Source organism: Barbatula barbatula (genome assembly GCF_947034865.1).
Source record: "Barbatula barbatula genome assembly, chromosome: 5".
In the NCBI taxonomy this organism is placed as follows: Eukaryota; Metazoa; Chordata; class Actinopteri; order Cypriniformes; family Nemacheilidae; genus Barbatula; species Barbatula barbatula.
This window is the reverse complement of record NC_136769.1, coordinates 11,583,617-11,611,446: the sequence shown is the minus strand read 5'-3', so window position 1 is coordinate 11,611,446 and position 27,830 is coordinate 11,583,617. Positions and strand designations below refer to the sequence as shown.

The following is a 27,830-nucleotide window of genomic DNA, read 5'->3' as shown; positions in this document are numbered from 1 at the left end:
AAAAATACAGAGTGCGCCCTTTAAATTTGTTTTTGCTGGTCAGTGTCCTCATACTTTTCCTCCTGTTGTTTGTCTTCCTCTGCCTGCTGGATATGAATCTTCCAAATGTACCTTCTGAGTTTCATGCTCACAGTCGTACATTTCCTTCACACACGTATGTTCAGAGAGTTACGGTGAGGCAGTAACCCATGAACTTGGCACAGGAAAACCTCACTCTTCTCTCTTTGACCTCCGGTGTCTCAGACTTGGGTGACCAGTGGCTCACGTAGGCAAATGGTCCCTCCACTTTGCTCCCCAGCACAAAGCCCTGCCAGGAGAGTTCCATTAAGAGGAGTGCAGATCCCCCTATAGGCTGTACCTCCCTCAAGAGGAACATAGTCTCCCTGTTCCTCTGGACCTTCCTCTCCTTCTTCTCCTTCTTCTCCTTCTTCATCCTCTCCTTCTTCCTCCCAGAGGGAGGTGCTAACATGGGTGTGCTCCTGGTTGTCCTCGCACTCCGTTTCACGGTGGTAGAAGTAGCTGAAGTTCGAAACGATTACTGGAACCGGAAGCGAGATGGTGAGCACACCGGCGATAGCACACATCGAACCCACCAATTTTCCACCCACCGTCACTGGGTACATATCGCCATACCCCACTGTCGTCATGGTGACCACAGCCCACCAGAAGGCTTCGGGGATGCTGGTAAAAGCTGTCTCCGAGTGGTCCACTTCTGCAAAATAAACAGCACTGGAGAATATAATAACTCCAATGAAAAGAAAGAAGATGAGCAGGGCCAGTTCTCTTAAGCTGGCTTTCAGAGTCTGGCCCAGGATTTGAAGACCTTTGGAGTGGCGAGATAGCTTGAAGATCCTGAACACTCTCACCAGACGGATGACCCTGATGATGGCCAGGGACATGCTTGGCGTGGCTCCCTTGGACTTGGCCAGCTCGGTGCCGAGCGTGACAAAGTAGGGAATGATAGCAAAGAAGTCAATGATGTTCATCACATCCTTGAAGAAGACCATCTTACTGGGAGAGCAAGCGAAACGCATTACCAGTTCAAAAGAGAACCAGCAGATGCACATGGTCTCTACCAGGAAGAAAGGATCGTGGAAAGGGGAGCTGGCAGATAGGGTAATGTTTTCAGTGTTGAGGTGAGGCTGGTGCGCATATTGCTGGGAAAGAAAGAGAAAGGCGAGGGGGAAGTGATGCAGAGAAGAATGGAGAAGGGGAGAAAGAAAAGAAATTATGAAAATTATGATATTAAAAAAACATGATATGAAATGACATGATATGAAAAAATTAAGTTAAAAACTTGTTTTCCACAAAATAATTTAACAGTCAGTTCTGGTCCTTGATTCTGAACGGCCGAGTTCTAAGCCATTATAAAATACCCCAATTTATAATGGCTTACCACATTACATAGCCTTAATATAATTTAAATCTTCTTCATGGCACGCTCTGCTTCGCGTTGTGCCACAACTCCTTTAGCTGTTAAAAATGTAAATGAAAAAATGTAAATGTCTTAAATGTAATAATGTAACCAGCCTGTTACTTCTCCCGGTGTGATTATTACAGTGTCTTTGTTCTGGAATACCTTCGTCTGTGTTTCCTTGGACGATTTCCGTTACAAAATAGTTCTCAGAACTATTTAAATCCTTTATTTTTAAGAATTTATGTAATGCATTCTCACAGGCTCACTATATTTTTATCACAGACTTTGGTCAGCTTATTATGCCTATAGTATTTCCTGGGATACCAAATTAAGGTTCTGTTATCTTATCTTTCTTATTTACTGTGGCACTTACTGACTGGCACAAGGAAATGCATTTATTACTTTGAAACAATGCTTTTTCAAAACAATCCTAATCCTTTTATACTTTTTTTGTGGGTCTGTGTCTGCAGGTGTCTAGAACCCACAAAGATGGCAAAGTCTAAACCACCTAAATTATTTATTGATGCTTATTTGGATATTTTAAAGGATTAGAGGATAGAATATACCGTATGTACGGTCAAAAGTCATTATGTGTACAAAAAGTCCCCACAATGAATAAAAACAAATGTAGTTGCACACACAAATGTGTGCAACTCTCTATTGGTTTGAGTAGACTGATGTATCGATCGGTTGAGGTCAGATATTTTGTTTACGCAAATGTCCATCTAAAACCACTTGGATGCTCATTTCACACTGACTTCATTGCTGTCAGGGTCAAAGAGCTTGACCTTTAACTCGAGGGCCATTATTGCTCTTTGTCACTCCAGAAGTAGACTTGGTCTATATCTAAACAACACAGGCTAAAACAAACAGTGTCACATTCAGGTCAATCAGATGCAGCTTAACTGGTGCTTGCAAGGTTAAACTCATGAGTACAGTACAATCCCAGGATATACACTTACTGATCTACACTGTCCATGCCGAAAAGTTCAAGTGTAACACTAAATTAAGTGTGTGTGTGTGTGTGTGCATTTGCATTGAAAACAGACTTGTGAAAATGTAGACATGAGATCACATGTGTGTGTTCTTGTTGGCTGTTAGGTGTTCACTATCATAGTACAGCCCATGCTTATTTTGATATTGCCTTAGTCGTCAAAAGATTTTATAGAAGTGTGTTTCCATACCGATTTCAGCCATTGAGTCGGTCTGTTTATTAATACAAGCTCCCGTTTCTGTGTTAATGTGCTTTGAAGGGTTGTCCTTCCTCTAAAAATATCACCTGAGATCCCTAAGGTGAAACCTGAGAGAGTGCCCCCCAATTCTCTTTCTCTTGCTCACTCGTTTCACCCGCGTTCGTTTACTTATCTGTCGTTATCCCTGCAGAATTACTGAGCTATCTTGGCAGCATGTCGGTTAGTACATGCTTGTGCTGATGTAGTTGGATGGCTGATGGGAAACAAATTTGATACTCTTCATTGACTTTCACTTCATGCCCGGCACCCACCCGCCGTCTCAGTTTTTTGCCTCATTCGATGAGGCCCAGACGCTCTTTCATGCTGTCACCTGTCATCTTGTCATTTCTCATCTCCTTTTCTTTTTTTCTGTCAGTTGCATCTTTCTGCACGGTCTGTTTTCCTGATCCCCCCTCCCCAAGTCCACTGGAGTCTCGGCTCTCAATCTGTGTATCAGATTTAACGACACGTCTAAAATAATCTCAGCAATAACCCTCCTTGCCTGACACTCTCCAACCGTCCTTCTCAGCTTAATCATTCTTCATCTATTTTTGCAATGTTTAGCTTAGACAGTTAAATTTACAAAAACATAAATTTTACGGAACAGAACTTTTCCAGCCTGACAATGCTTTTTCGTCATTTTCTACCTAAATGTTTTCAATCGGGTTTGCTGCAGGTAGTTGGTCATATCTTTAGTACATAATAAATTCTACAAAGATAAAATATTTTTGTTGGTCAAAGTTCAATGACATCAAACTGACATTTCCCGTGAAATTGTATCTGACAGCTCGATTTTAATAATTATTATAAGCTTATACTAATGCAAGTCAGGGTAAGGAAAGGAGTATGCAAAACTTAATATAATGTTGCTTAAAAAAACAATTACGTATAATACATTACGTATTGCAGCTTTAATTAGTTAATGTTCAATAGTTAAATTAGTATTTAGCCATTCTTAAAGCCTTAAAAATATATCTTTAACTTCCGCACATTGAAGCAATTTAAGGGGACAATATATTATAAAACGCAAATGTTCATCTGCTATAATGTATTTATAAATAAATATAAATGAGATTGTATTATTCATAATTTCAGAGCAGCAAAGCTTAAAACAATGAGCATTTAGGAAATTTTTTAAATTATAATGGAAAGAATGGTTGAGTGTAGGTTGAGTGTTTTTAGACCACACACTCACACACAAATTATGCGTTAAAACATAATAAAAGAAATCTGTGAATGACATTTTTTTTTGTAATTTTTTCTTGATTTTGTGCTAAATAAGTGGGACAACATAGTTGAGTTAAAAGTAACATGCATGTGTCCTAAAAAAGGAATACTCTACCCAAAAATGAACATTCTGGCATGAATTATTCACCCTCAAGTTGTTCCAAACCTGTATACATTTCTTTGTTCTGATGAACACAAAGAAAGATATTTGGAAGAATGTCAGCAGCTGACATTCATGGGACATCATAGACTACCATAGTAGAAACTGTTGTGGAATCTTTTTCTCTGTTGAACACAAAGGAAGATATTAGGAGGAATTTAGGAAAGCAACCATTTAGGAAGGCATGTTTGACAACCAATTTTTTCCTACTATGGTAGTCGATGTCCCAGAACTGTCAGCTGCTAATATTTTTCCAAATATCTTTCTGTGTGTTCATCAGAACAAAGACATTTATACCGATTTGGAAAAAACTTTTAGGGAGTAAATGATGACAGAATTATCATTTTGGGGTGAACTGTCCCATTAAGTAGACAAAGTGTTCAGTTAAGGACAGAGTGTTATTGTTAACTTAAGCTTTTGTGTGAGGCATAGCTATGACAATTTAAATGTTTTCTGTATTCCATACACCGTGTACATACTGTTTAGTCAGATATGTTCAACGTGTGTAATATTTGCAATGTTTTTTCATCTGCTCCACTCTTTCACTCTCACCTCTCTCAGCTCTTTCTCAATTCTGAAGTCAGGAAGTGTCTCCAAACAGAAGATGAGGATGGAAACCACAATCACCATCACGCTAATAATGGCGATAATACGGGCACCTCCAGAAGATTCTGGGTGTTCAAAGAGCATCCACAGCATGCGCTGGATCTCATTCTCTGGCAGGGGCCGAGGAATCTCTTTAGGGAATCCCTCGTCCTCCCTAAACCGAGTCATGATGTCCTCTCCCAGCTCATAAAAACGCAGTTCATCCATGAAGATGTCCAGAGGAACATTTGCTGGCCGCCGTAACCGGCCTCCGGACTGATAGAAGTAGAGGATGGCATCGAAGCAAAATCTGTTACGGTCCAGGAAGATCTCATTTCGTAGAGGGTCGAAGTAGCGCAAACGACGCTGTGGGTCTCCAAGCAGAGAGTCGGGGAACTGGGCTAGTGTGCGAATTTGTGTCTCATAGCGCATACCTGACACGTTGATGGCCAAACGTTCAGACAGCCCCCAACCACCTCTCCAAAACGAACCGGATCTTCTGCGTTCTCTCTTCTTCTCACCGTTCTCGTTGTCACCTTTCTCTTCTTTGTTGCACTGGTCCTTGAGTTCCTTGTCACTCTCGCTGATGTCTTCATCTACTTGTGTTTTCTCCTCCATGATGTTGTCTGGTCCTCCTCCCCCCTTGCCAAGGTTGTCCATCTTTTCTTCTATTTCTGGTTTTGCGATCTTTGTCTAGGACCTTTCAGCTTCTTCTATAGTTTCTCTGTTACATGGAGAGGAGTGGACACAGTCAAATAAAATCGTCTAATTTTTATAGTCAATTAACATTTATCAACTTTTTTAAAAGGTTCAACAGAAGTCATGTTGTCAAAAGACTTTTGACTTAAATTGTAAGGAAATATTACCCATAAAATGTTCATGCTCTGAAATACAGAACATTAGAAATACAGTTCCGTGTCTGAGTTTCTAAGTCAACACCCTATTTTCTCCCCCACACTTACCCTTTGCCACTAGTGCCCGTAGATCCAGAATATTTACCGTGGGGCTGTTCGTCTTTCCTACCTCCACAACACCATGAGCATTGTATCTACTGTCCCTTTTTTGTCAGTCTGAGTACCCTATGTAAAGGGTTTGAATCCAACAGGGGGTGTTTTCTCCTGTGCACACTGAACCATAAGCTCTGTCCTGCCCTCTGTAAGTGCAGTTTGGCAACTTAAAGCTGTTTGTAGGTCACGGTCTTTACTCTCTCCCCTCACGCTTGCTGTAGCTTTGGGGAATGCTGTCATGTTGAAATTTAATCCAGACCCCCTCGTCCCCTCAGAAGCTCATTGCCCCAAACTTCTTTACACCAGCACTATACCCTAAAGGTTTAGTGTGTAGTTTTTGGAGGATCTATCGACAGAAATGCAATTTAATATACATAACTATGTCTTCAGAGGTGTATAAAAACCTTACATAATGAAGAGTTATGTTTTTATGACCTTACAATGAGCTATTTCTATTTACATACACTGCGGGTCCCCTTGCATTGAATTGGCCATGTTGTTTCTACAGTAAACCCTAAACAGACAAGCTGCTCTACAGAGCGCATTTAGTAAAAACATTGTATCCCTGAGGAAAGAATAAAAAAATGTGACAACATCTTTGTTCTGTGTAAGCCTCCAGAGTGCTTTGAAAGGGAGTGGCAGGGGTGGAGATAGTCTCAGCCTCAGACGTGACACCCACGATCCGTTGGCTGAACGTCTGATGCATATGGCACACTTTTTTGGAAACACTTCAGCACGTTCGAAGTCGTCATCTGATTGGTTAAATTTCACAGGATTTCCGGTAGACGTGTGTGTCTTGTTCTTTAAGGGACCGTCCCGGAAACAACGAACCCGTCGTGTTTACAACGGTTGCAATAAGAATTCATCACGATCGACTAAACGCTTAATTCTTAAAAGTATGCAAGGTTTACGGCATTTACTTATAATCATTTCGTTGCTGTAAACTTTTGTGAATTTACACCGGTCTGTAACTGCGGGGACATTTCCACACCTCTAAACATTGACGCGGCTCAAGGCGAAACGTGATTGGTTGCTTTACCTGTCAGTCATATGGCCTATTGGGCAGGCCTAAAGTGGAGGAAGCCGTTGGTTGGAATTCGGAATCTCAGCACTAGATGCCACTAAATTTCATACACTTTACCTTCAAAATATAAGTCTTTTTATGTATTTATCTGTTTTAATTTACAGTTACATGATGTACTAGAATTTTTGAGTTTTATTTAATTAACATTGCATACAGGAATTTATAATGTGTCTGATATTTGACCTGTGTTTTGCTTATAGTCAATGTTTTCTTGTACAGCTGCTTTGTAACAATGAAAATTGTAAAAAGCGCTATATAAATAAAGCTGACTTGACTTGACTTGAAGATGCTTACAATAACACTGCTCACCAATTTCACGCAGGTAATCATATTCCCACTCCAATGTCAAGAAACAAAGTCAATACTTTAAATTATTCAGATTTAGAGATGGTTGTAACATAAAAGGGGTAATAAATTATGAAATTTCAACAAATTCTATTTGAATTCATATAAAGAAGATATGTCTTATACTTTACTATTTGAAGGGTGTTAGAACAAAGACATAATTTCACTATTAACATAGAAGCCCTGCATTAAATAATCACATAATAACTCAACATAGGCAGTTTATGTTATAAAATTACACAATTATAAAATAGAAAAGCATTCGTTTACTAATACTAATACATGTGTGTATTTTTTTACCAACCATTTTGCAGTCTTTCAGATATTCTATTTGATACAAATTCCAATGTTCTGTCGGTTGTTTGTTTTATTAACATTTTGTGCAGTATTAGAAACTGAAAGTGTTTCTGGACCGGATTACATCCAGTCACTCTTATATCCCTGGCAGTCTTTCTGGAGACTGTCCAAAGGTTTCCTAATTAATACCGTATGACTGTAATATTGCATGATTGTCATCGATCAGTATTAATCAGTAGTTTAAAAGTGTAAGAGTGAGGAAAGAAGGGACTCTTAAATCGTGCACAAACTACAAGTCCCATAAACCACGTGATGTGTCTGTTTGCAGACACATGATTTTGGTTCCACTTCTCTAACCTGACATTCCAGTAGAACTGCTTGTTGAGGGGAAGCTCTCAATCCTTTGCGCACACGACAACATAGCCTACTCACACTATTTGCATTTGGTGCACAAAGAAGAAAGTGTGCCGTATAAAGTGCAGTTTCAACATGGCTTGTGCTCAACGCTATCTTAACAAAGTTGTCATCGTAACTGGAGGCTCCAAAGGCATTGGAAGAGGGATCGTCAAAGTGTTCGGTAAGAACTTTTACAGTGTTTTCTATACAATAAGACAACAAAAGAGTGAGCCAAATAGTAATCATGTCATGTTTGCTTTGCAGTGCAGAACGGGGCCAAAGTTGTGTTCTGCGCTCGAGGGGGTATGGCATGAGATTTTTAAATATAATTTAACACTTTACGATAGTGCAATACACTTAAAAACTCACGTTTCCCTCTTTTTAATCATTTGTAAGTGGAAGATGGAAAGACTCTGGAGTCTGCGCTGAATAAGGAAGGGCCGGGCTCGTGCATGTTTGTGTCTTGTGACATGACAAAAGAGGATGACATCAAGGTACGCTGGATTTCGTATATCGTCAGCTTGAAGTGACACGCACTCAAATTAAAGACTAGTCTCTAATTTCTTTGTTTCTACCCTCAAGCGGTTGATAAATGTAACGGTGGGCCAGTTTGGACAAATAGACTGTCTGGTAAACAACGCTGGGTGGCGTAAGTCGACCTTTAATTTACTTTTGATGTAGCTCATACATGTCTTTCCGGTCTCTATGGATTTTTTATATTTTAAGCCATTTTATCTATTAAATTTTCGTTCTATTTTAAATGAATTGCGGTTTATTTCTTTTGATAATTTAGACCCCCCTCATAAGGCCACAGATGACACTACAGCAGAGGAGTTTAAAGACCTGCTTAATCTGAATCTCATAAGTTACTTCCTTGCTTCTAAGGTAAGGTCCTCCATCAATGTCTAGTCCATGCTCATCGTTTCTGCCAATGATATGTTATCAAAGTATACTTAATGAAGAATGACTGAAAAAAATGTGTTTCCCTTTTTCACTACCGCTTAACAGTATGCATTACCCTACTTGCGCAAAACGCAAGGCAACATTATCAATCTGTCCAGCCTAGTGGCTTCTATAGGTCAGAAAGATGCTGCTCCTTATGTGGCAACCAAGGTGAGTTCATTCTTGTGTTACATGCATTATTGTTATCGTATAAATGGGGAATTACTGTAATACTCAAATAATTCCACAAGGGGGCGATTATTGCCATGACTAAAGCAATGGCCGTGGACGAAAGTCGGAATCAAGTGCGAGTCAATTGGTGAGTGACATTCCATGGGTTCTTCACTTTATATACTTAAGCTTTCTTCTTTTTTCTGTTTTTTATATATAATGAACATCGTGTTTATTGAGAGTATATTTATTCTCTATACTAGCATCTCTCCAGGTAATGTAATGACACCTCTGTGGGAGGACCTTGCCAGCCAGACTGAAAACTCATCTGCTACTATTAAAGCGGGAGAAAATGCACAGGTGAGTGTTCATATGAGCAAAGGGACAGATGGGTGGGTTAGAAAGCTACTGGAGAATTATGGTTCGTTTTAAAATGTTAATTTATGTTTTTCTCACTTCTACTCAACAGCTTATTGGTCGAATGGGAACGGAGGCTGAGAGTGGATTGGCCACCCTCTTCCTGGCAGCTGATGCCACTTTCTGTACTGGCATAGATTTGTTTCTGAGTGGAGGGGCTGAACTTAACTACGGCTTCAAAAGCCAGGTTCCATAATGGGACAGGATTGATAAATTAATATGTCTGCATTCCATGTAGACAGATGTTTTATGTTTGCTTAATGGTGCGTGTTATAGATGTTGATTAGTATTTTTACCACCAGTTGGGTGTACATTTTTCCCCAAACAATTGCACTGTTTTGATCATGATTTATGTGATAAATTATGGCATTAATTTTTCTAGTTATTGACAATGAAGATATGTTCTGCTATTTTCTTGCTGACATTTGTGCACAAATTGATAGATTTACTGCTGACAATAATAGTTTACAGAAAGTTCTTACAGAGTTTCTCTAATAGAGATGTAACGTTATAAGGTTTAAAAAACGTATTGACATACAGGTATATGTGAAAGGAATCTTAACAATCTGAACGGTCAATTGCTGTGATGTTTGATTACATAGGCGGAATGCTTTAAAATAAATGACTATGGACCAGCATGTTTGTTGCACAATTATCACATTTTAACCCTAATCTTTTGTATGCATAAAATGTGCTCAGTAAATTTTCTACCCTATTTGTCTTCCAAATTATTTTGTATAATGTATGCTGTAATTCAATGTAAGTAATTTTATCAGAACTCATTTAACCACTATCGAGGTTCTTATAAGGTAACTAATAACACAAGATGAATAATATCCTAAGCATGTGTTCATAAGAGCACTTATATGACAGCAACATGAAGGCCTACAGTAGATAAATAGCATTTATGAACATTCAAAGATATGATCCATAAACATTAAGAAAAATAAGTATTAAAACAGATGCTGATGCCAAGAATGTTTAGACAAATACTAAATCAATAAATGAGTAATAGGGTACATTTGATAGATTCTATTAGACCGATCATTAATATTTACTGATGAGCCTCATGATTGCCATAGATAAATATGTGATCATGTGAAAGTCAAAATGAATCTAATGGCACGTGTCTGTGTTTACAATATTGAACCACAGCCCAACACATGTTGTAATTTATTTTATTCCATCAGACCATCATATTTATGTAAATATAAATCTGTTATTTTCAACAAGCCAATAATTTAAGCGGTTTAGACCAACGCCTCGTTTACCGACCAATGACTGATTCTGATATACTGGTTCCAACATGACCTTGTTTAACACCGTCTGACTGCATTGACTCGATGGCGCCTCTTTATCCAATCAGAGGCAAGCGTTCTATCACGCCTACCCTTTGGTTTATTAACCCCTTATAGAGAAATGTGTTTTCCAAAATAAGTCTGTATGTAACTTCAGTAGTCATAAATACACAAACAACCAATTCCTGATTTAAAGTAAAAAAATTAAAGTCTTTGATATTAACATGTGACGTTATAGCCCAATATTGTCACAAATTATCCCATTTAAGATTTCAAACAAGTCTCTCGTTTACGTTCATGCATTTGACATGCAACAAAATAACTCTGGAAAATGTTGTTGCATATGATCTGAACTTAACCGAATAAACCAATAAAGAATGACCCAGGACACAATTTAAAACCATGTACATATTACCGCCATTACGCCAGGCGGCCAATCGCGGAACGCGGAGAGCACGCAGTTGCTTCCACACGGACTAGTTTACCATTCATTCGCAGCAATGGCAGCCTTTAGGACGGTAAGTTCAAAGAGCATTTCATCTATCATTTATTTATCATCTCCAGAACCTTCTGTCAATAATTAATCGACCCGTCTAAACACACTCGTCTTAGTTTATTTAGTGGAGTTTATTTATAAACAGCAGATTACCGCGGTTGCAGATATGCAACAAGCAAGTTACTTATCAAACAGTGAAAGAGAACCGCCCTGCTTTCCTCGTAAACGTTTTAGGTCTTTTATGTGTAAGCTTGGGGTATTTGTAATGACGTCATTTGTTGATTCGCAATTTGAATAGCTGCTCGTAATCGGCCTGTAAATAAGAAGAGCGGACGAAGTTTCGCTTGCCACGTATTTATTTATTTAACACAAATGCCTTTTTGCTAAATATGCATGGACATTTGTGAGCGATGTTTACCAGAAGATCTAGCTGTGACCTATTGTCTTTCTGGGACATTTATTTTGTAAGCAAATATACCACAATAAAACACCACAGGAAAAAAACGTGCAAGTTGACCGTATGGTCCTTGCGGTAAAAATAAACCATTATGTTCTAATAGATGAATGATTGAATTATAATGGGAAGTGTATTGGTTTTCATGGAAATGAAATTAGTCTCTTGTAATGTGGTTTGTTCTGTGGTATGTTACCTGGGGGATGGGAACCAGTAAAGCGCCTTTAAATCCTACTGGAATAATGGCCAAATCACACTACAGGAAGTCATTTTATAATGATTTTAATGGTAAACAACTGATGGTTCATAACAACTATTTTTATTTCTTGCAGCATGGTTAGACAATCCTTTTCTACAGTTTGTTGTTTTGCTGAAGCACTGGCGTTTATGGTTATTTAAAGTGCTGTTGTCTTATGACCCAACTGTGTCATTGTACACATGCCAAACAAAGTGTAGGTATATACAGCCGGTACATGCATCCATGACCGTTCTCATGAGGGCTAAACAACAGCTGTTAACAATTCATTCTCTCATACGTGCTGTAAAATAAAAAACTGTAGTCACACTTCATGGATTTCAAATCTGTTAATACAGTCACACAACAATGTTTGTTATTTTTGTTCAGGCACTCAATGGACGGCTTCTTCAGTCACTCCCCGTGTCTTTTCGATCTCTTCGGTTTGCCAGTTCCTCCTTCAAGGTATTTAACAGACCTGTCGGAGCCAGATTCATGCACCACTCGCTTTGCACAAACCACTCTCGGCCAGTAAGGTCTTGTGACACTGTATGACCCTAATCATGTGTAATTCTTTCACTTCTGTAACACCTGGTGAGGTCTTGTTTTTATTAGCTTTTCTTGAGTAGGATTCCTTTCTGATGTTCATTCATTCTCTGAAGTGTTAAGCTGGCCATGGTTTCACCTTGTGATGTCTGACTTGCCTTTTTTGCCTCTACTCTTTCACTCGCCGCCTTCATTCTAACAACCCCCTTACTCTCTTCTCATCGTAATTTAATTTAGTTCAATTTCAATTTTTTTATAAGAGCCTGAATTGCATGGTGGGTCCAGATTCATTTATCAAATGCATGTACAATCAGCGATAATGAATATAAACCTCTCCACATACCTGCTGTACTTCCTGCCCCCCCCTCTTTCCATTCTCTCTTTCGCCCTCCCTGTTTATTTGTGGCAGGCTGCAGATCTTACCATCAAGAGGAATCCTGTACTGAAGCCAAAGCCAGACCCCTCCACCCTTGTGTTTGGCAAGCAGTTTTCGGACCACATGCTGACCATCTATTGGTCTGCAGAGGAAGGATGGAAGAATCCTGAGATCCAACCCTTCCAGAATCTGTCCCTTCATCCTGCTGCTTCATGCCTGCATTACTCTATAGAGGTGAGGGAGCGAGTGATCCACATGCTGTTGATTTTACAGCTGTTGCCTAGCTGGAGACTCAATCAGGTACAAAAAAATGTTGCGAAACGACACCTCCAGGCCATTCTGTTGGGTGTTTTCTTCAGTCACAGATAATGCACTGAGTCTCTCACCCAGTAAAACTCAGTTTTTCTATGTATCTTGCTCTGTTGAATTGAAAAAGTGATGTTATGTAGATCATACTGGCTAACACCATGCATTTCCAATGAAGGGGAAAAGAATGCTTTCCCCACACCATCTCTTCCACAGGCTGCACCCCAGCTATGACACGACACCAACTAAGTCTATGAAACAGTCTGAAATATGGTCTATTGTTTACTTTGTGTGGTGATCTGATCTTGTCTGTGTGTCTCTTAGCTCTTCGAGGGCATGAAGGCATTTCGGGGAGCAGATAACCACATCCGTCTCTTCAGGCCCATTTTAAATATGGAGCGCATGTATCGCAGTGCTGTAAGAAGCTGTCTGCCTGTAAGTCTTCGTTTTGCCTCAATGAGTGTTTAGAAACCTTCATAATCTTATTGGCTGAAGCTTTTATGTGATTGTTCACCCAAAAACGAAAATTATCTCATTATTTACTCACTCTCTTGTCATTTATGACTTTCTTCTGCAGAACACAAAATAAGATCTTTCGAAGAATGTTGGTAAACTGGTACCCATTGATTTGCATTGCTTTTGTGTCCATACAAGAAAAGCGAAAGGGGTAGCGCCATTGTTCAGTTACCAACATTTTTCTAAATATCTTACTTTGTGTTCTGCAGAAGAAAGGTCATACAGGTTGAATTCCAAGATGGTGATTGACTGATGACAGATTTAAATTTTTTGGTGAATTTTTGTGAGATTGTCATCATTAACTCATTTACATGAAGTCAATCTGAGGCGTATTTTCTCTACAGCTACATGTAATTCTCTCTCAATCTTACAATTTAGGTGTTTGATAAGGTTGAACTGTTGGAGTGTATTAAAAAACTGGTTGAGCTTGATCAAGAATGGGTTCCATATTCAACAGACGCCAGTCTGTACATCAGACCGACGTTCATAGGCATGGAGGTAAAAGCCACATCAAACCCTTTAAATCTGTTTAAATGTTTTTTTTTATAGTTAATGTTGTTGACCCTTTTCCTGTCTTTTCAGCCTTCTCTAGGTGTGGCTCGAGCAGGTCATGCTTTGCTCTTTGTCATTATCGGACCTGTTGGGCCTTATTTTGCCACTGGAGGCTTCAGTCCCGTTTCTCTGCTGGCAGATCCGCGCTATGTCCGGGCCTGTAGAGGAGGTGTTGGAGCATACAAGATGGGAGGGTAAGAGGTCATAGAAGCCTTATTAACACCTTGTTTGTTGTTGGAGCATGATGGTTGAAGATAGTTGTTTGTATAGAGATTACAGAAGAACTTGAATAGGCTCCAACAGAGGGGACGCATGCATGAATTGCTGAAATTAGTTGTAAATCCTTAGCAGTCACACTAATGTGGCACTGGTCTTTATGTGATAACTCTGACACAGTTTCATCGTCTTATCGGTCTTCAGAGATCATGTCACGCAATGCAGCAAAGCTTGTTCTGCTGCCCCCTGGGGGTTTGTTTTTGATTCCGGATTATTTATTTGTGTTTTCACTTTCAGGCATTTTAAACAGAAATGTATTTAGTTTCCTCTGCTTTTTTCCTCAGTAACTATGGGCAGACCATCGCTATTCAGAGCGAGGCAGCAAAGAAAGGCTGCCAGCAGGTCCTCTGGCTTTACGGAGAGGAGGAGGAGATCACTGAGGTTGGAACTATGAATCTATTCATCTACTGGACCACAGAGAACGGAGGTGAATAGTGTGTGAATTGAAGAGTAGCTTGTACAAACTAAAATATACATTTACGAAAATTTTATTTGTAGTTGCACAGAGCAAAATAAATGTCATTCCTTCTTGGCTCACATGCTGTTTTAATATGTACTGTATGTGCCTCTTTAAACACGCTTGTGTCTTGGTGTTTGTGTAGAGAGAGAGCTCGTGACCCCTCCACTAGATGGCATCATTCTTCCAGGAGTCACTCGGCAATCTCTACTGGACCTTGCAAGAGAATGGGTAAGAGAAACGGAAATGGACTTCGTAATTCCATGTTTGATTTTTTTTACATGCATAAGTACCGAGGAATTTCCAAATGTTACCAAACTGTACCTTATTCGTAGGGGTTGTGGGTCTTTTCAGGGAGACTTCAAAGTGACCGAGCGTAAAGTAGTAATGAAGGAGCTAATTAGTGCTTTAAATGATGGACGGGTTCTTGAAGTATTCGGATCTGGAACTGCTTGTGTCGTGTGTCCAGTTGGCAGTCTGCTCTACAGAGAAAAGGTTGTACACACTGCAGGTCTCGAATGCATATCTCCATTAACCGCTTTCTATGAGCTATCAGTGTCTGATGAATATCTATGTTCTTTTTGCATTTAGATCTACCAGATTCCAACAATGCAGAATGGTCCAGATCTTGCTAAGAGGTTCCATAAAGAACTCACTGATTTGCAGGTATGGAGATTCTCAATGAACTCACTTATTTTTGGTGTTTCTCCTACCAACGCTCTTTGTAAACCTCTCTATTGTCTCTGTATGCACAGTATGGACACAAGCAGAGGGACTGGGCGCCGCTGGTTGTCTAACTTTATGTGCCAGCCCGGAGATCTCGTGTCAGGTCTCATGTCTAAAACCTCTCATCTAATGTGTTACCGTGTGAACTTTTGAGATGTTCTAGAGTAGCAACCTCTCTAAGTAAGAAATCAATAAAAAATATGCAGAATATGACATAATGTTAAATCCTACTTGCTTAGAAATTAATATGGTACAATCTGTAGCTGTGATTGTCTTGTTTTAGCACAAGCAATATACAACATGTAAAAGGCACATTTAGTCTATACATTTTCCTTGCAGTACTTACAGTTTTTACATTTTTATTATGGTGGCAGTTTTTTAACAATCTACTGTGCTTTCATAACTTTTATTGTTATATCAGAAATTACATTTTTTTTTCTTCCTAGAACATTTCACTTCATTAACTTTACTACTATCAAGGGATGGTTGACCCAAAAACATTTACTCACCCTCGAGTTATTCCAAATATGTATACATTTCTTTGTTCTGATGAACACAGAGAAAGATATTTGGAAGAGTGCTTGTAACCAAAAAGTTCTTGGCCACTATTGACCACCATAGTAAGAAAACTGTTTTGCTTTCCTGCGTTCTTCCAAATATCTTTTGTTTTTAAGAAAGTGTACACAATGTATACAGATTTAGAAAAAACTGAGCGTGATTAAATGACAGAAATGACAGATTTTTATTTTGGGGTGAACTGTTCCTTATATATAGCGGATACGGTGTGAAATCAGGGAGTTGTAAAGAAGTGTAATTCTGCACACCATCATTTTAACCAAGATTAATGTCAACTTGTTTATTTGTGTAACGCAAGAGATTTTCACACATTTCAATGAATTTATAGAGTTATGGTTCTTTTTTAAAGAAAGACACACATGCAATGATATTGAATGAACGAAGTCAAGGATATTAAAGTGTTGTATATGTCTTTGGAGTAAGTCGAGATATTTAGGTTCAGATTAAGACCGTAAAGCTTGAGTTGATGCAATACATGCACTGAATGGCAAAGAATGCACAAAGGTCCTGATGGCAGCTCTACAGACCATTAGAATAGTCCTGATGGGAGAATTATAGCTGCACTAGGCGGATGTCCTGTATGATTTTTGGAACATAGATGTGACCATGTGATGTTTGTACACGTGTGTGTTATTGAGATTGTATCAGATTTAACTTATTTTACGGCTGTTTTAGTGGTATACAGTTAAAATTCCTATTGTCCCTTTTTAAGGATTTGTAAAGCCTATTTCTTTTTGTGCTTATTTTAAACCTGTATTTTAATGCACACACTCCACATCTCTCTTCTGTAAGTGCGTAATGGAGATGGCTGTTACTTTCTCTGAGTTCTGTAACTTTTGCATTTGTCATTATTTTCCTGGGGGCTGCTGCTGTGTTCACAATTGATTTGTTTTTTGTCTAAGGGATGTGGAAGTAGATTGTTTTCTGTTACTGTATTTTTACAAATAAATTCAACTTGCGTGCACATTTGTGTAATATGATTTTTGTTTTGGATAAATAGTGGCTAATTTGCAGTCACTGTCTAGTTTTTATAGAGTTTTAGACTTGCTGTGATCTGCTGTATTGAACAAGGAGTTATTTGCAAGTTTACGTTCAGACAGATTCTATTTTACATAGAAATGAGAATGAATACATCCACAAAAAAGATTAGCCTAATATCACAAAATCAGTTTTGGCACAATTAACCTTTGGCAACACAGAAGTTTATTTGAGCAAATGCATTTTCCTTTTAATAGCATATGAATTAATGAGAAAAGTTAACCGGGTTTCATTCCCCATCATCCCATACTTTAGCTTCATGGACATGGCTATATTTTGACAGCTATAAGAAAAAATATTCTATGAGTTATGCATTTATATAATGTGTAATGATTTATAGATAAAAGTACAGAAATATGTTTACTAATTAGACCTAAATCGAGAGTTCATCAAATCTATTATAAAATAAATTTCTAGTTTGTGACCCAAATGCAGTATTAGGTCACAAAGCTGTTCAGGTCAATAGCTATATAATTCTCAGATGCTCTGACTGTCTTCAAGGGAGTCCTCCACAAATACTGCTAGGGTGGTGTGGCCCATAGGGTTGTAGATGATGCTCTCCACCTCACCGCCACCATTGGCTGCCTTCTGGAAGTGGATCTCCAGGTGGTCCTGCAGATTGTCTTGCTCCATAATGGGAGGGATGTCTGTAAGCTGAACTGTGCGCAGGCACACTGAGTGCCTGGTCTGAAATTGAGCAATATTAAAGCTTTAAGTTGGATATGCTTTTCCTTATAAATTATTAACTTCAGTATTTGAATAATCCATTCCACTTACGTGAAGCTGTGAAATCTCTCCATTGAGGAACGGAGTGACCTTCACCTTGTGCTTCTGGTTTTTCACAATGTCAACCTTATGATCCTGTTGGTCTGTCAGACCTTTGGCAACTGAAGGCAAATGATGAGCAGAAGAATTAAAAAACGCAAGCATCTCGTGTGGAGCTGTCATATTAAATATGGTTGAATGAAAGAAAATGATAGCTAACATACTGCTATCATCCACAAAGGTAACAACCACCGTGCCGGAATCATGCAACATGTCTATTTCCTCCACCTCGCCGCCTCCATTCCTTGTTTTAGAGAAATGAATCTCTAGTTTGTCGAGTAGTTTGTCCTCTGGTAATTTGCTTGGCAGGCTCGAAACTAAGATTCTTCGTGGGCAAACTTGTGTATCCATCTAACAGGCATGTGACAAAGAGACATTTGCTGATTTTTTATCACGTTAGAGTCATGCAACAAAATCTAGTTTCAAAAGTTGAATCCATTTACCTCAATATAACTGGGAACCAAAAAGCGAACTGGTTTAACCTGCACATTGATGACACATTCTCCAAGTTGCACTGAATGCTCCTTCATGCTTAAAATCTTCTGAGCCACTAAAAATCAGGTTAAAACTTCGATCAGAAGACATTTCACATGCTGTGATAATTTTTTTTCTGATCGTTACATACCTCCCACTTCCTCAAAGGTGATAAGCGTTGTTCCCCCCTCCATCGGATACACTATGCGGGGACTCACGTCAAAACTCAGAGCATGTGCACCTTGTTCTGTCTTTCCTTTAAATACAACCTTCTTCTCTGGCACTGCTGTGGAGACCTATTACCCAAAATTTTACCTCAAACTCAGTGTACTGAAACTTTGCAAGTATCTTCTGAATACATACAGATTTATAACTCATAGAATGCCCATTGACAAAAACTAAGATAAATGTGAATAGTTAAAATGCTCTTGAAACCTCGGTTTGCTTTCTTAGATGTTCATTCTTCTTCTCCAAATGATCCAACTCCTCCTTTATTCGCAGGATATCTGCTCTGAGTCTTTCTTGCTCCTTTTGTATAGATTTCTGTTGCTCCTGCAGAGGGGTGAGCCCAGAATTATAAAACAAGTTATACCCTAACTTTTGTCTTGATAAACACATGCAGATATTTTATATCTGTGTGAATTCACTTAGACCCACCTCTTCTTTCTGAATCTTCTCAGCAATTTTTCTCTTATCTGCGTCAAAAGACAGTTTCTTTTCTTCTGTGCGTTCTTGAAATTGTTTAGCATAGTTTTGGTTGCTCTCTATTGCATCCTTGAACATTTTTTTATCCTTTTCTAAAGATTCATATTGATTCTGTGGACAGAGGACATAGTAAATAATGGCATGCATTCAGGTTGACAGGTAACCAACTTACAACCCATCACACCTTGCATTTGTTGAGCTCCTTCTGTATGTCCTCCAGGGTTACAATTCCCAATGATTCCCAATTAACTGGGGAGAAATCCTGACAGTACAGACAACAGGGTCATTTTTTGACATCTATTACTGAAGTAAATACAAAATAAGTTGTATAAGCAAGGACATTCTTTTCTTTACCTCGGTAGACATCTCCAGCAACCAAATAGCTTTTGAAAAACAGACATCACTGTTATAGGTTACTTGAGACAATATACCAAGCGTTCTTTAATATCCATGATAGGCTAAGTTAAAAATTTGGAAGCGCTTTTTTAAATTCAATGAAGTCTTGTTTAACATTTGTTTGTTCTCCATGTGAGCTGATATAAATAAACAGGAAACGGTAGCCTTCGAAACATTTCCAAACTGCAATACAAGTCTGAATTTTTATCATATGTTTAATTCAATACGTATTTTTTTAGTTATTAAAACATAAAATCTTTCGATTAGACTATTTATAGCAATTTTCATTTTCACTAGCCTACAGCCTACGGCGTCTCTCACTAAGACTATTTATTTTCTTAACCTATAATAAATTGTCATTAAAATGGACTGTTGTAAACAATAATGTATAAATGTTAAGGTGTAAGTTGAAAACATAAATAAATAAATAAATAGATAGATAGATAAACAAAGACGTACCGTGATAAGTCAACCTCGAAGGTAGTTCAAAGTTTCGCTTTCGCTTCCGCTGAGGCGAGGGGCGTTACAGTTTACATTTCTTAAGGGTTCAAACGGAAGCGCAAAGCTAATAAAATAGATATTTTTCAAGTTTATTTGTCACATGAACAAAGTGTGTAAGCTACCATGAAGCTTGGTGCATACAGCATTGTAATATCAACGTATGCTGAAACGTCTCATTTGCCTGCCCTTCAACAGAGCTCAAATGTTTAATACTTAACCCCCAAACCGGGGTCAGCAGCAGCTGTAGAGAAAACTGATGTATTAGGGAGGCCACAAAAGTTGTCATCTTGGGCTGTATATGTTATGCCATGTTGTATTTTTTTACCTTGATTTCATAGTTATATGTAAACGTAATTGGTCAGAGTATTTTACGCGCATCCAAATCCGGCACCAGTTGACACGCCTCTTCTCTGGGCTACTGGCCGCAATCTTCTTTATACTGATTCATTCTAGGTGGAGTTTAAGAGCTCTGCATCTGAGAAGCACATTTTATGAACTTACAACCTTTTGAACGCCGTGAGGAGAGAACGGTAGGTCCAGAAACTGTTAGCTCATTTTTTCTTACATGTCTTTGTAAAAGTTTAAATAGTGCGTTTTGCGTTTTGCGTATTACATCCCATTAAACGCAGTTGCTGCATAGCGCGTCACTCGTTGCTATAGGAAAATATTTTCCTGTCAATAGGTAACTTTGGGAACATCTATTTAACAAAATAATCAGTTAAATTGTGATTAAAATAGAGATGCGCTTTTTTTCTCAAAGGTTTTTTGTTTTTATTTCACGCACCAAACGAAAACTAGAATCAACTACATTTTTGCTTATATATGCTATATATTTTTTGTTCCCAAAATATGTATTTCTGCTAACCTGCATGGAATTTTAACGTAAGACGAGTTCTGAACAGCTTTACTGAGCATATTAAATGAATCTTTAATATTTAAGCATAGAATAACACATTTCTCTGCAGTATTTTGAGGAGGAAGGCAACATAATTGACCAAATAAAACAGATAATAAAAACAAAATATTTTAGTTCCTAATTTAAGTCTTATCAAACCTGATATACATGCATTAGTCACCATGGGGGTTGACAGACCTAAAGGGGAATTTCCATTTATCAACAAAGAATCATAAGGAAATATATTTTATTTGGCAGTTAGTGTCACCACACAACAAAATCTTTTGTATGGGTCTTTTCATGCATTACAATGATGCCCAAGTGAATAAATGTAAGCAGCACCATGGTGTTAAACTGTCTCTTTATTTTTGAGAGATGGGGAAATTTTTTTTCTTGCTGGAGACCTGTTTAAGAAAATTTCTTTAGCTTTCTCTTATACGTAAACTATTCAATTTTAATATGCTTAGTGTCATTCATTGTTTCATGTCATTTCCTTGTGTGCCTTTGGTTCTGTTTTTAGATGTGAAATAGGAAGTGATACACATTGGTTGAAAAAACATTCTCCAAAAATAGGAACAGAAAGTACACTAACTGAGATTAAGGGTTACAGCAATGGATTTTAAAAGATTTCACAATTTGGAATATTCATAGATTGTTTTGATAACTGGATTTTTTACTTTCCTCCAGATGTTCAAACTTTCGGTAGGCTTCGCATTGGTGACTCTGGTTGCTTGCTTGCAGTGCCCCAGTGATGATGTCTGTGAGGCAGCCCAGACATGCTGCCAGGCTCCCAATGGAGACGTCAGCTGCTGCCCCTTCCATCATGTGAGAGACAGAACAAACTAATATTGTCAAAACAAAGTGTTGTAACATTATTTTATTGAGTTTAGTATAGATAGAGTGGCAGTATAAGAGACAACGTGTTCTGAGGTCACCCTTTTTTACATTCAGTCTGATATCCAGCAATAAAACCCTCTACAACACACATCCATTCTGTCCGCTCGATGAGTTGTGATAAGATGCACTTATAATGAAAATATGCAAATCCAAAAAGAGGGTGTCGAATTGCGCCTTCGGTTTTGGAATGTTCAATGAAGGATTTTCAATATGTACCATCATCATCTGCAGGCTGTTTTAAATCTAATGTGTGTGTAGGGAGAGTGTTGTGAAGACCACCTGCATTGTTGTCCTGAGGGTATGATATGCCAAGTTACAGAGTCTGTGTGCCAGAATGCAACACATTCACTTCCATGGGTGGAGAGGATGCATGTTGAACAGACAAGCCTTCCCAAAGTAAGATATTACCTTTGAGTAGCCCGTGGTTCACGTTTTCAATGCACAGATGCCAGCTTTTCACATATTTTCTTATGGTTGACTGCAAAATTAGTTGGATTAATTAATTTGTTGACAAATCTTATCCATCAGTCGTTCAGAATGATTCCCTCATTAGCTGCAAGTGAAAGTGAAATCACCTGTCCGGACGGTTCCTACTGCCCCGCTGAGTTCTCTTGTCTACTCATGTCCACATCATACGGCTGCTGTCCAGCTGCGCAGGTAGGCAGTATATTAAATGGACAAAAAATACACAACTCCATATTGGGTGCAAAATAATAAATACTCTGTCACTGAGAAGATGGTGGGTTAAAATATCTGACACTAGAAAAGCTTCCAAAAATGTTTAACCCGAGTGATTGGTTCGAATAGTATGTTGAATGTGAAACAAAGAGGTTTTTCTCATTGTTGCAGGGCATCGTTTGTTCAGATGGAAAACACTGCTGTCCAAAAGGCCATGAATGCAGTGCAGACAGCAGTTCCTGTGTCAAACACAAAGGTATGGAGAAGGGTTGACCAAGCTATCTATTCATTACATCTCTGGGGAGCTGTCTTGGGCAAACAAATAGTTTTTTACTTTATCATACTCAAAAATTATACAAACAAAGCAACTTGTTTGTACATTGTTTTTGTTTAAATCAGATGAGACTGTTCTTTGTGGAGATGGGAAGTCAGAATGTCCAGTGGACACCACCTGTTGTGAGACAGAATTGGATGGACAATGGGCATGCTGCCCTATGCCAAAGGTATGGATGCAAAAGAATGGAAAATATATAATAATAAAAAAATATATAATCTTTTTTAATTTATGAATTAATTATTATCATTACAGTTAATTTGCACTCCCATCTTCATATGTTATTTTCTCTGCAGGCTGTATGCTGTGACGATAAAGTCCACTGTTGTCCAGAGGACAGTATCTGTGATGTCCAAAGCTCCAAATGCTTGTCCTCTACCAATCAGGACCTGCCAATGTGGGCCAAGTTCCCTGCTCGCCTTAGGGCTGAATGGGAAGACCACAAGCGTATGCTGCTTTCCCACAAATCTGTTTTATCATGACTTTCCTCAGAAAAGTTTTTTAACTTGTTTTCCCTTTGTCACATCTCAGCATCTGCAGTTGTTACTCCAGAAATGAGCACTGAAGCTGAACCCTCTACAAATCAAATCACCACTACTCTCAGCCAAGAAGAATTCGTAGAGAGTATGTCGATTTTATTAGATAGCAAAACATTCCAGTACATTACCAGCCAGTGACTTAACCTTAAGGTCACATGAATTCAATTTAATGTATACAAACTTATGTAAATAATGTTTAAATGGTTTCTATCATTTCCACTGACTTGTGTATCTTCAGACTCTAATGTTCCCTGTAATGAAACTGTTGCCTGTCCTGATAATTCTACATGCTGTAAGACTAAAGATGGAGGATGGGCCTGCTGTCCTCTGGTACAGGTAAATCACCACACCTAGATCAATTACTGAACTCTGTAAAACCAGATCACTCAACTGCACCCGTTGACAAGTAGCTCATAATCACATTTTCACAAATACCAGATGTTCTGGGTTCTAAGTTGTAAATGTTTTACTCTGTAGGCTGTGTGTTGTGATGATTTTATCCACTGCTGTCCTCATGGTCAGACGTGTGATGTGGCTGCCGGGGCTTGTGATGGCCTGTCAGGTTCTGTGCCTTGGTTTGAGAAGTTTCCTGTGAAACCAATCAGTACTCAGAATGTGGCTGACACGAAAAGTAGGTCAACAGACACAAATATATATATATATATATATATATATATATATATATATATATATACACACACATATACACACACACATATACACACACATATACATATACATATACTTTTCCCTTTAACTCTTTGTATCATTTCTACTGACTTGTGTATCTTCAGACTCTAATGTTCCCTGTAATGAAACTGTTGCCTGTCCTGATAATTCTACATGCTGTAAGACTAAAGATGGAGGATGGGCCTGCTGTCCTCTGGTACAGGTAAATCACCACACCTAGATCAATTACTGAACTCTGTAAAACCAGATCACTCAACTGCACCCGTTGACAAGTAGCTCATAATCACATTTTCACAAATACCAGTTGTTCTGGGTTCTAAGTTGTAAATGTTTTTCACTGTAGGCTGTGTGTTGTGATGATTTCATCCACTGCTGTCCTCATGGTCAGACGTGTGATGTGGCTGCTGGGACATGTGAGGGTCCATCAGGTTCTCTGTCTTGGTTTGAGAAGTTCCCTGTGCAACCAATCAGCGCTCAGGATGCAGCTGACACGCAAAGTTGGTTAACAGACCCTACATACACAAAGCACACAGATACACAAATATACTGTGGAATACTTTTATAAAGACTTGTCCCTGTTTTAGTCATTTTCATGGCCTTGTGTATCTTCAGAGTTTGACATCCCCTGTGATAAAACTGCTGCCTGTCCTGATAATTCTACATGCTGTAAGACTATAGATGGAGGATGGGCCTGCTGTCCTCTGGTACAGGTAAATCACCACATCTGGATCACATACTGTACTCTGTAAGAAAATCAGTCGACTGCACCCGTTGACAAGTTTTTAGGTGTATGTCTTTTCTTTTTTTAGGCTGTGTGTTGTGATGATTTCATCCACTGCTGTCCTCACGGTCAGACGTGTGATGTGGCTGCTGCGACATGTGAGGGTCCATCAGGTTCTATGTCTTGGTTTGAGAAGTTCCCTGTGCAGCCAATCAGCACTGAGAATTTGGCTGTAACACAAGATGTGAGCTGTGACTCAAGTCACATTTGTCCTGAATCCAACACTTGCTGTAAGAACATAGATGGAGATTGGAACTGCTGTCCAATGCCTGAGGTACAGTTAAGCCCAGTAGAGCTAAGGACACAGATATTATGAATTTGATTACCAAAATGTAATTAACCCAAAAGAAAAAAATGCACATCAAGTTGCTTTGGATAAAATTGTCTGCCGAATGCGTAAATGTATGTCTCAGAGGTGAAATGCGTGTTATCTTATCCTTTATAAGTAACCAAATGAGAAATTACACACTGGTCAGTTTTGAATTTTATTGTGACTTACAATGATATCTCTATTTTACGCATGGCAATGAGTAGTTATATTTGAAACACCTTGACTGTGTACAGGTAGCATATTTTTGTCCTAGCATTTACATTTTTGCTTGATGCCCATTGCTTAAGTCTTATTGGACATCAAAACAACTAATCTTTGGTATTTTCAACTTTGGCACCAGTTGAGCTACAGGAATCACCAATATTTGATGAAATACTAAAAAACAACTGAAAGGTTGTTCTGTCTGCAGGCTGTGTGTTGTGTGGATAATTTCCATTGCTGCCCAAAAGCCACCACTTGCAACCTCATAACACTCAACTGTGACAGTGGCAGCACTTCAGTGCCAATGACCCTAATTATTACCGCCTCAGTTCAAAAGGATCACAGACGGGCACAGCAAGAGGATGTAAAGGAGGATATGGGAGAAGTGACAAAGTACAATAGCAGGATTCCGTGTGATGAACATAACTCCTGCCCAGATCATACAACTTGCTGTTTTATTACAAAAACAAACAAATGGGGCTGCTGCCCACTTCCTAATGTGAGTTAGATACAGTTAAAAAAGAGATCAACGTTTTACAAATTTTGAAATCAGAAATCGGGTATTTTGGTGTTGGTTTTACTGGTTCTACAATCAAACCTGTTACGCTGGTTTTACACTCATGCTCATTTTCAGATTATATACTTCCTTGTATATATAATAGCACAGAACCTGCTTACTAGATCAAATGCACTAAATATACACATTTTAAAATAGTAAATATACACTTAATATATTCATTTAAAATCAATGCAATTTTACATTAGCATCAAAGTCTTGCTTATGTCAAAGTTTCGGCTGCCTAGTCACTTAAGATTGTTGCTCAATGTTTTTCAGGCTGTATGCTGTAGTGATGGAGAACACTGTTGTCCGACTGGCTATAAGTGTGATGTGAGCAAGGTGTCCTGCATCCAGAATGACGTGGTGATTCCATGGTACAATAAAATCGCTGCCCAAAGCACTCCAGCTCCAAGCGCAGGTTCTGTTTCATGCGATGAAAAGTTTAGTTGTTCAATGGGATCTACCTGTTGCCGCCTGTTCACAGGAGAATGGGCCTGCTGCCCTCTTCCTGAGGTATAGAAAATATGAATGTAAAGTCTGAAATATGAAGATGCATAATACTCAATATATCTCGTATTTCTTTTGGATGCCATAGGCTGTTTGCTGCCCAGATCATGAGCACTGCTGTCCCAAAAGTTACACTTGTGATATGGGTGGGAGCTCCTGCATAAAGAACCTTTGGGTGCCGGTGGACAGAGTCCCACTAACCCAGATTGCCGACAAAAAGACACAACAAATTAACTCAGTAAAGGACATTCAGTGTGGGGGTGGATATAGTTGCTTTGAGGGTCAGACCTGTTGTCCGACCTCTGACACCAGTTGGGGATGTTGTCCTACTGCAAAGGTAATGTCTTAAATTTAAACCTTTTATATAACCTCATGATTTTGATTACAACAGTGTCTGTCACTAGGAACAAATGTGATTTTTATAGAAAGTGATCGGTGAAAGTAATTCTAAAACATCATCATTTTGTAGGTGGAATTTCTTTTGAGTAAAAATGAAAATTAGCATGCTGTCTATTGATCTCAGCTCTATTGACTTTACTATCAATTCAAATGCCAGTCAAATCTGAATACTCATTCTCAACCTTCTCCTCAACATTGCCTTTCTTTATTCTTTCCTTTATCTTTCTCACTAGGCAATGTGCTGTGGAGATATGAAACACTGCTGTTCTGCCGGATACAATTGCGGCGATGAAGGAACTTGTATTAAAGCTTCAGGTCTCAACTGGAGCAGCTGGAGTGTGTTTTTCCAGAAAAAGAAATTAGATATGTCTGTATGAAAACGTGTGAGCTCGTCTCATTGTCCTTATAGAATGGGGTTGTTTTAAATTTGACAATCATCAATGTGCTAATCAAGGCCAATCAAAAATGAGTTTATTGCAAAGGGTGAACCAGTTAAGTTTATTTGCACCAGAAATTGAATTTAGTCATTCATAGTTATTTTGTTATAGTACGTGTCATTATTGTGAAGTGTGTACATTGTGATCAGAATATTACACATTCTCCAGTATTTCGAAATAGCTGAATAAATGTGAAATAGAGTATTTGAAGTCTGCCCTCTAGTGGCTGGATTGGTTTTCATGTAAGCAAAGCACACAATGTTACGTACTACTGTAACATTGGATTTATGCTCCCTTGTACGTGCTCTCGGAAGTTTGAGAATTCCCACTTCAACCCGGAAATAATTTATGGAACGGTGCTCTTTTAATGAAAAGCTACTAACCTTTTACAACTGATTCCTGTAAATTCTCCTTTATTGATTTAGAGCTTGTATCAATTACAATATTTAAGCTCTGTAACAGATGACAAAGAAGATATTTCCTCAGTAAAAACGTTGTGAAAGATAAATAAAGGACAATTGCCTGCCTGTGTTTATTGTTGTTTATTAA

General features: G+C 38.6%; 4 protein-coding genes across 12 annotated transcripts; 2 read left to right on the top strand and 2 right to left on the bottom strand.

The window, feature by feature from the left end:
• Positions 1–239: 239 nt before the first annotated feature.
• kcna7 (potassium voltage-gated channel, shaker-related subfamily, member 7) lies at positions 240–5,281 on the bottom strand (the record flags this gene model as incomplete). The annotated part of the gene is made up of 2 exons (XM_079457569.1): positions 240–1,157; positions 4,589–5,281. 2 exons carry the CDS (start codon positions 5,279–5,281, stop codon positions 240–242), a joined length of 1,611 nt encoding a protein of 536 aa, XP_079313695.1.
• Positions 5,282–7,656: 2,375 nt separating this feature from the next.
• Positions 7,657–17,076, top strand: LOC306894180 (branched-chain-amino-acid aminotransferase, cytosolic-like). Of its 4 annotated transcripts, XM_079456496.1 has the most exons (18): positions 7,657–7,931; positions 8,015–8,053; positions 8,147–8,244; positions 8,333–8,399; positions 8,544–8,635; positions 8,759–8,863; positions 8,944–9,011; positions 9,127–9,223; positions 12,154–12,228; positions 12,719–12,919; positions 13,316–13,426; positions 13,886–14,005; positions 14,090–14,253; positions 14,620–14,762; positions 14,938–15,023; positions 15,147–15,287; positions 15,384–15,458; positions 15,548–17,057. In XM_079456496.1, exons 1-18 carry the CDS (start codon positions 7,844–7,846, stop codon positions 15,587–15,589), a joined length of 1,812 nt encoding a protein of 603 aa, XP_079312622.1. In that variant the 5' UTR covers positions 7,657–7,843; the 3' UTR covers positions 15,590–17,057. The 4 variants fall into 4 exon arrangements, with proteins under 4 accessions (XP_079312622.1, XP_079312620.1, XP_079312619.1 ...); XM_079456494.1 differs by lacking the exons at positions 7,657–7,931; positions 8,015–8,053; positions 8,147–8,244; ... (3 more) ...; positions 8,944–9,011; positions 9,127–9,223 and adding an exon at positions 10,870–11,096 and having other exon boundaries at positions 15,548–17,076; XM_079456493.1 differs by lacking the exons at positions 7,657–7,931; positions 8,015–8,053; positions 8,147–8,244; ... (3 more) ...; positions 8,944–9,011; positions 9,127–9,223 and adding an exon at positions 11,781–11,980.
• Positions 17,015–20,440, bottom strand: ifi35 (interferon-induced protein 35). 5 transcript variants are annotated; one of them, XM_079456497.1, is made up of 10 exons: positions 19,992–20,440; positions 19,491–19,519; positions 19,321–19,398; positions 19,089–19,247; positions 18,867–18,983; positions 18,583–18,727; positions 18,401–18,507; positions 18,122–18,308; positions 17,910–18,019; positions 17,015–17,819 (listed from the first exon to the last, which is right to left on the bottom strand). In XM_079456497.1, the coding sequence occupies exons 2-10, from the start codon at positions 19,500–19,502 to the stop codon at positions 17,610–17,612; spliced, it is 1,125 nt and encodes a 374-aa protein (XP_079312623.1). In that variant the 5' UTR covers positions 19,503–19,519; positions 19,992–20,440; the 3' UTR covers positions 17,015–17,609. The 5 variants fall into 5 exon arrangements, with proteins under 5 accessions (XP_079312623.1, XP_079312625.1, XP_079312624.1 ...); XM_079456499.1 differs by having other exon boundaries at positions 17,277–17,819; positions 19,491–19,539; positions 19,992–20,047; XM_079456498.1 differs by having other exon boundaries at positions 17,277–17,819; positions 19,491–19,594; positions 19,992–20,042.
• grna (granulin a) lies at positions 20,362–27,812 on the top strand. Of its 2 annotated transcripts, XM_079456490.1 has the most exons (18): positions 20,447–20,563; positions 21,616–21,753; positions 22,084–22,221; positions 22,354–22,482; positions 22,675–22,759; positions 22,903–23,006; positions 23,134–23,284; positions 23,369–23,461; positions 23,615–23,712; positions 23,854–24,007; positions 24,171–24,268; positions 24,410–24,563; positions 24,679–24,776; positions 24,876–25,121; positions 25,588–25,878; positions 26,215–26,451; positions 26,534–26,782; positions 27,078–27,812. In XM_079456490.1, the coding sequence occupies exons 1-18, from the start codon at positions 20,525–20,527 to the stop codon at positions 27,219–27,221; spliced, it is 2,646 nt and encodes an 881-aa protein (XP_079312616.1). In that variant the 5' UTR covers positions 20,447–20,524; the 3' UTR covers positions 27,222–27,812. The 2 variants fall into 2 exon arrangements, with proteins under 2 accessions (XP_079312617.1, XP_079312616.1); XM_079456491.1 differs by lacking the exon at positions 25,588–25,878 and having other exon boundaries at positions 20,362–20,563.
• Positions 27,813–27,830: the final 18 nt, after the last annotated feature.